This window comes from Quercus suber, unplaced genomic scaffold (assembly GCF_002906115.3).
Source record: "Quercus suber isolate HL8 unplaced genomic scaffold, Cork oak 2.0 scaffold_48, whole genome shotgun sequence".
NCBI classification, from domain to species: domain Eukaryota; kingdom Viridiplantae; phylum Streptophyta; class Magnoliopsida; order Fagales; family Fagaceae; genus Quercus; species Quercus suber.
This window is the reverse complement of record NW_027069513.1, coordinates 1,475,480-1,483,300: the sequence shown is the minus strand read 5'-3', so window position 1 is coordinate 1,483,300 and position 7,821 is coordinate 1,475,480. Positions and strand designations below refer to the sequence as shown.

The following is a 7,821-nucleotide window of genomic DNA, read 5'->3' as shown; positions in this document are numbered from 1 at the left end:
ACTTATGACAAGCTTTAAAAGAGTGGAGACCTATGGGAAGTAGCAAGCATTAGGAGAGATGAACTATGTCACAAAAATCTATTTCTTTTTGATAACATATTAGCAAGAAATTGGAATATATTGAAGTACTATTAAAAGTTAGTTTAGACAGTTTTTGGTTAAGGAGGGATTTGAACTCTAAATTTCTTATACAACTATCAAAGATTTTACTAGTTAAACTAATTGGAATCCACGTTAAAAGCCTTATTCATAAATTATCTAATAACAATCTCAATCCAAGATTCCAAATAGTTGAGTGACAAATAGAAGTGGTAAAATAAGACGCATTATATGTGGCAAAGTTGTTTCAAATTCATGAAAACCGCTAGGAGGTCAAAAGATAAGAACTTTAGAAGCAAATGACAATAAATCTTGCCGTTTAACTAAACGACAACATGTAACGTGACGTTTAGATAAAACGACAGTGATAGTTTCTGACTCTAGAAAAAACGAACTCACTTTTTCACAATTCCCCGCTACACAGAGAGAGAGAGAGAGAGCGAGAGACGAATTCACATTTTCACAATTCCCAGCAACACAGAGAGAGAGAGAGAGAGAGAGAGAGATGTTACAGTTCCCAGCGTTCATGACACAATACCCGTGGTCGACGAGGACAATTCCGACATCGTTTTTGCTTCCTTCTCAGTGGCCTCAACCCCACAGCGAGGAGCTCCTTCTTGCCACGGAGGAGTCCGATTACGAAGAAAAGGTACACCCTTTTAACCCAACCCCTTCTCTTCTTTTACTTAGATTTCATCCAAAGTTCTAATCTTTTTCATTCTCATGGAGTTTGAGTACTTTGAATCAAAATTTCATTATCTGGGTTTTGTTAGATTTAAACAATATGCATTTGTGAACTTGTAATCAAACTTTTATTATCTGGGTTTTTGTTAGATTTATCGTATGTTGCATACCCATGTAACAATTTTTTTTTTTCCTAGATTTATGTTGTTATTATATTAGAGGATTAGAGTCTAATGCAATTGGACCACACTCTAGAGACAATGCCTTTTAGCATTGGAAAGATAAAGTTATCTAAACCATCATTGTGACATGATTACACTGCCAAAAGGGTTTAGTTTACACATCTGAGTTTTGAGAGTGGAGGTCTTTTATACCTGTATGACTTAGTGAGATTAGGATATTCTTAGAGTAACTTCAGCATAAAATTCCTAATATTTTACCCATTTGTTTTGAAATGAGTGAATTAAATTTTACCACGTCATCAAAATTTAAGTAAACGTTAACAATCATTACTTTTTGTTTTTGTTTTAATTATTGGTAATATGGCCAAATTGAATCCATTCCTTTCAAATTATTGGTAAGAGTTATAGAGGATCTTATTCTGACTTAGAAACTTCTGCCCAACTAGTGATTCTGATCTATTGTGGTGAGGATGATCAGTTAAACTTGGTTTCAAAGTTGTTTTATGAGTAGTCATTCGTAACTAAATGTATTGAAATCCAAATTAAAATCACTGTATATGGATGCTGGAAAAAGATTTATGGTTCCGTGCCCTTTCTTCTTCAGGGAAGCTAGTGTTTGAGTTGAAATTTATGTTACATAAGTGCTATAAAAGTTATTCGATGTTCTGATCTTGGAGTGTCAGGGATAGGATTTGGTTGAGCTGTTAAGAAGATTTTCTGCTTTTTCATGCTATGAGAAAGGGTGTGAATTTGAAAAAGAAATTACTGTCCATGCTAGGATTTGTTGAAGGATAGTGCAATCAGTGAATGCGGTTTATCTGCCAAGACTCTCTTTATTAGCGCCATTTGTACTTGGTTCATTGGTTAAGTTGTTATACTGAGGTTGTAGTCATTTGAAGTTATGTCATAGTCATAGTTGGGATGTTCTGTTTCTCAGTAACTGTGAAGGAATAATCACTTCACGATATCAATCCATCTCTTTCTATCTCTAAAAAGGCTTCTCTTCCCCACCTTGATTTTAGATTTAGGATATTAGTCAGGGTAGTCACAATTTGTAATCCAAACATTTTATCTCTGATTACAATTTGAAGGAAGACGTGGGGATTTGAATGATTTTAAGTCCTAATTGCGCCCCACCCCCACCCCCCCGCATAAAAAAGCTGAATGAAAACCTTGCCATTGAAGTTATCTTAAGGGCAGTCAGGCAGGTAATTTTTCTAAATGTTAGGGTTAGCTATGCATAACAAGGGAGTTTCAAATGATCATAAATACGTTCCTGTAAATAACACAATATGCCAATGAGATCTAACTCAACTAGCACCTCCCCGTGGCGGGTGAGGTTGTGCTTTCATGACCCATTGGATGCATGCGTAGCTTACCAATTAAAAAAAGAAAAGAAAAAAAGAATAATAACACAATATGTTTTATATTTAACATAGTTTTTTTCATAAGTATCTAACATAAAATAATTTAGGGACTCAGTTTGGTTTGTATGCTGCTGATTTTTCACCCATTTCTCTTTCAAATGGTTTGCTATTAGCTTGATATGTGAGCCTTTTGCAGTGCAATGAAATTGGGAAGACTAATAGCAACCTGATTGTGATTGGGAAAACCACTGTTGACAATGATAAAGAGGACTTTGATAATGATGCTGATGATGATGATGCTGACAATGCAGAGGAATCTGAGGGTGAAGAGTTTGAGCAGGAAACAAGTTAAAAATGCTGTGTATTTGTTCCCTATTCTCGTTGCTTTTTTTGGAAGGTTCTAAATGTTGGCATACTCTATGTCATTGAGTTTTATACAAACATGGCCGGATAGCCTGGACTTGCTCTTTTAATAGCTTATAAATAGAAGAACTTTTGACAAAAATTTCCAATTTCATACTTTGTTATTCCAACCCATAAACGCACCCATGCATTCACACACTCTTAAATCAGATGTGCAGAGGCAGATGCACTTAAATCAAGTGTTTTTATCTCTCTTTTCACTGATTTTTTCTATTGAATTTCTCTTTCAATAATCAGAGGAAAATTTTAACTTACCTCTACAATTGTCTAGCATCTTTACCAGATTACTCTCAAACCAATTGAAATTGTTAGAGGAATTCGTCGCACAACTTTATAAATTAAACGAATATCGCCATGAAGGCTGTACAATAGTTGGCTGATCTCCAGATAGTCCATTTCCATATTTGTTAAGGGAATCAGGATAGTTTCAATAGGGGATACAAAGTTATTATAACCTTCCTTTATTTTGAACTGGATTGATAAGCTTGAGCTCAATGTGTGCCTTTTAGGGTGTTTGGAACAAAGAGAGTAGAAGAAAGAGGAGAGAAGCGGGGAAAATGACTAGAATATACCAAAATTTACTAATGAATTTAGTACATTTTGGTCTCTTTACTCTTCTACTCTTTTCTCACATTGTCTCTCTCCATCCAAACACGGGTCAATCTTTATCTAGTACTCCAATTTCTCATTGTCTCCTCTCAAAAACTTCAGTATTACGTCTATGAATGATTGATTATACGGTGCTTAATTTGGTCCATTTTGGCTGATTGTTAAGGTGAAAGTTCGGTCATTTATGCTTGCTTCCTGGTACACGCAAGGTGGGACATGTCACAATACAATGACATTGACTTTTTGATGAACATACAATGACGTCGACTGAAAATGTTATTTTAATAATCTACAATACAAAGAAATATTATTCTAGAATAATTTTTACATTATATTCTATTAGAGAAATGAATAAATTATTTTATATATCCAATACATGCATCGGATGTCTCATGAATCAGGGGAATAGTTATGTAATCAAAAGTTCGAAATACCTATTTTAACAAAAGAAGATATCTCTTGGGAGATAAAATCTCCTTTAATTTAAACCGTACAATTTCTTTCAATTTTTAGTTATGCTAATAGTATGCTCATGCAATGTATAGATTAATTAAAAATTCCATATAAAAGAAAATTATAGTCTAGAAATATTATAGAAACATTTGTGAGCCACTTGAAATTTAAAGTTTCATTTAGACTAAATTATCTAAATGCAAACATATATTGAGTTACTTGGCATAAAAATGGTATGTAATATGTTACTTTTTTATTATTTATTAAAATACAAAATTATGAAGAAGATCAAAATAGCTAGTTAAAACAAAATTTACAATTCTTGAAATTTTTGAAATAGAATGGTAGTTGGAGTATAATTTTTAATTTTTTGAAACTTAAAATATATAAATTTACCTAAATTGAACAATTCTTGGTGGAGAATTCTAAATTTCTTAAAACTGAGCTAATAAAATTTTACTTAAAATGAAATTTCCTAATTAATGAGTATTTAACCATTAGTAGCAAAGAGAAGACAACCACTGTGTATAACCACAACTTTTAAACCCAACTTTTATATGATAGCATATGATGTGAAGCACGTGAAATTTATTTGATTTCATATGTTTTACGTGGATTCTTAATACACTCAAATTTTTTAAAGAGAAATGTTACGTCTACAACATTTTCTTAACAAATCTTAAGTACCCCCTAAAAAAAATCTTAAGTGATAAGTTGTTGCTACTTCTAATTTCAGAGCAAGGAAAATGGTACTCCATCCTCTTACATTTATGGTATGATCCACTTATTAAGTTTATGGTGGACCATTTCTCTGTACTCTGGAAGTAATTAAGAATTTTCCTTTCTAATTTGAACATATCATTAAAATTACATTTTTATTCACCAATAGCAGCTAGTAACAAGTAGCAACCTATCTCTTAGAATTTTAAATACCACTTAGACTAAAATTAGATAGGAAGGAATCATTACCCCATCTTGCGTTTTTCACTCCAATTATAAGAGATTTGATGCGTATACATTGGCTACATGAGTTACATGAAAGTGTGAAACATTGTTCACTTTCAAGAGGAAGGTATAGCATATGACTATCTTCTTTTTTTTTATTCACCAATAACAGCTAGAAACGAGTAATAACCTGTCATTTAAAATTTTAAATATCACTTAGACTAAAATTAGATAGAAAGGAATCATTACTGCATCTTGCGTTTCTCACTCCAATTATAAGAGATTTGATGCGTATATAGTGGTTATATGAGTTACATAAAAGTATGAAACATTGTTCACTTTCAAGAAGAAGGTATAGCGTATAACTATCTCCCTCTTTTTGTTTGTTAGCCAAAACCGTCTGTTTCATTTCCCACTTCCGTTTCAAATTGAAAAGCAAAAAAAAAGTAAAATGAAATTTAACCAAACACATTCTTTCTTAAGTTTTCCTGTGTAAGTTGGTATGAGGCAACCGACAAGTTCTTGTCTTGATTCGAGAAGAAGTGGGAGGAAAGTTCTGGTTTGCAATATACTTTTTTGACTCCTATTCAGCCAAGTGTGGAAAAAAATAGTCCTTCCCTTCCTCACTCAGTTCCTTGGATTTTACTTTTTGACTCATTCCTTGTTTAGTTCAAGCCTTAAGCCTTAAGCCTTTAGGGGTATCTTTGAAATGGAATTAGTTTATTCCAACAATCTTCTCCTCCTAAAATTAAGTCGCCTCCTTCCTCGATTTATTTATTTCTATCAAAATTAAGTTGGCCTTCGAAGCCCCTCGAAGGTACCACAACATAGGGTCCGTTTGGATAGCACTTATTGTTGCTGAAAGTTGATAAAAACTGATTGTTGCTGAAAACACTGTAGCAAAATAATTTTTAAATGTGTAAATAGTGTTGTGGGACCCACTTTTAATATTAAATATTGTGTGAACAGTGCATGAACAGTGCGTGCACAGTACACGCACAGTAACTTTTGTCCCCCCAAAGTCAACAACTGCGGCAGGAAAAAAAAAAAAAAAAAAAAATACATAGTGCCAGCTAGTATTATTAACAAATCTCTCCAACTTGCCAAATTGCCAAACCAAGGCAATGGTAGAGTATATGCTTTGGGCAATTTGGCTTTAATTATTGAAAAGGTCTAGGTCCAAAAACATTTTTACAATTTCTTGCGACAATTGTAATATAGTAGAGCACGATGAAAAAAAATAAAAATAGTGAATCTAAATGTCCAATCACAGTCTGCTCGTAAGATTACTCTTAAGTTTGGTTAGATTTAATATAACTATTCCTTGTCCTATTCTTAGGCAGGTTTAAGTTGCAATTCCTTGAAATGTTCAAGATTCTGATATTTTAATTTTATATAGTTCCCACAAATAAGGCATTCCCCAGCTGTTATTTTTAGAACCAAGCTTGCCTCTTCCTAGAGAGAAAGTTCCACGCAATTCCCCTTTTATATTACTCTTCAGAATCTTCAAACGTCCGCAACCAAACATATGGTATCTAATGCCTCATTTCTTGACCTGCAAAATCACACAAATAAACGCAACCCATTAAATTCAAAAATTAAAATCAAATCAATTCAAACAACTGTTAAAAAAAAAAAAAAAACCCAGTGAGTCTAGCTCTGTAAAAATGATACACGTGGCACAGTCGACGGAATTAACGGCGAGAGTAACGGAGCCCCAACGGTGAAAATTTCATCATCGCCAACAATCCAAACACATTCCCATTGAAATGAATAGAGTACCAAATGAATGATAGAACTTCCATTGAAAAACACAAAGTCCTTCAAAAAATTCACACCCAAATCACAAAAATTTAGCTTAGCTATTCTCACTCTCTCTTCAATTTTTTTTTTTTAATTACTGTATTTTACTAATTTTTCGTAATCATCAATTTTTTCTTTCATTTTTCTTCATCTACTGGAATATATATAAGCATGTCTTCAATCTACGATTTTTTTTTTTGGTGGTTCTTTTTGGTTCTCAGTGCCAGTAATTGCAGTGGGGGCCACAATACGAATACGAAACCCTAGGATACTCCTGTACTTGGCAGCTATACGGATAGGTTTTCCGGTAGCAATTCCGAGCGCCGACGGAGTAACCGGCCGACGGCGAGTAAGTCCGGGGAGCGAATCGGTAGGAGGGAGAGTTTCTCAAGGATTCGGGGGGAGTTTGAGGAGGAGAGATTTGTTTGAGAGATTTCGGCGGCGAAAGCACGGCTCTGATCTTTAAAGGACGATTGTTCATCGACGACGACGAAGCGCGATCGTACTCTTCGATAACATTCGCCAAGTCCTCGTCGGAAGTGATCGAAATTAGGGTTTCCAAGTCGCCGGTCGGCAATTGACACCGAAGATTCACCGATGAGCCACAGAACTCTCCGAGCTTCACCATCAACTCTGTTACAACAAAAAACAACAAATGATTAATTATTCACAAAAAAAAAAAAACCAAACAAGTTCACGAAAATCGAATCTGAAAAATGGCAAAACAAGGCACAAACCTGTGAAGGAAATGGAGCGATCTACGGCGAGGACTCGGGTAAGGCCGCCGGCGTAGCGGAGCTTGCCGTCGGTGTAGCGAGGAAGGATTTTCCCGCCATAACTGCAAAGGAATTTGATGGTCTCTGTGTTTTTGCTGTTGTTGGACTCCATGAAAGTTTTTAAAAGTTCTAGAGAGAGAGAGAGAGAGCTGTGAAGAGGAGATTTTGGCTGGTGAGCGGCTCAAACCTCAGGGGAGTGGTTTTGGTGAGTATTTATAGGGAGAGAAGAAATGGGAGGGTGAGGTGAGAGTGGGGCCTACACGGAAAGTGGGGTACAAAGAAGCAATGAAATATTGAAACGAAGCGTTCCCGGTTATGCGGATGGATATTCTTTTCTTTTCCTTGGAGAGGGCAAATTGCGAAGAACAAGGAAACGACTCTACTACGAGATTGGTCGCCAGCACCGTGGTTTATGGGCCTCACTTTAAAAAAAAAAAAAAAAAAAAATCATTTAAGGTTGCAAAAAGAAAAACAAATTAA

At 34.8% G+C, this 7,821-nt stretch overlaps 2 protein-coding genes across 2 annotated transcripts; one reads left to right on the top strand and one right to left on the bottom strand.

Moving 5' to 3' along the window:
* The first annotated feature begins 497 nt into the window (after positions 1-497).
* Positions 498-2,847, top strand: LOC112012180 (uncharacterized). Its single transcript, XM_024044563.2, has 2 exons — positions 498-748; positions 2,529-2,847. Exons 1-2 carry the CDS (start codon positions 605-607, stop codon positions 2,682-2,684), a joined length of 300 nt encoding a protein of 99 aa, XP_023900331.1. The 5' UTR covers positions 498-604; the 3' UTR covers positions 2,685-2,847.
* Positions 2,848-6,541: 3,694 nt separating this feature from the next.
* Positions 6,542-7,535, bottom strand: LOC112012266 (RAF-like serine/threonine-protein kinase PRAF). Its single transcript, XM_024044648.2, has 2 exons — positions 7,303-7,535; positions 6,542-7,198 (listed from the first exon to the last, which is right to left on the bottom strand). Exons 1-2 carry the CDS (start codon positions 7,451-7,453, stop codon positions 6,783-6,785), a joined length of 567 nt encoding a protein of 188 aa, XP_023900416.1. The 5' UTR covers positions 7,454-7,535; the 3' UTR covers positions 6,542-6,782.
* Positions 7,536-7,821: the final 286 nt, after the last annotated feature.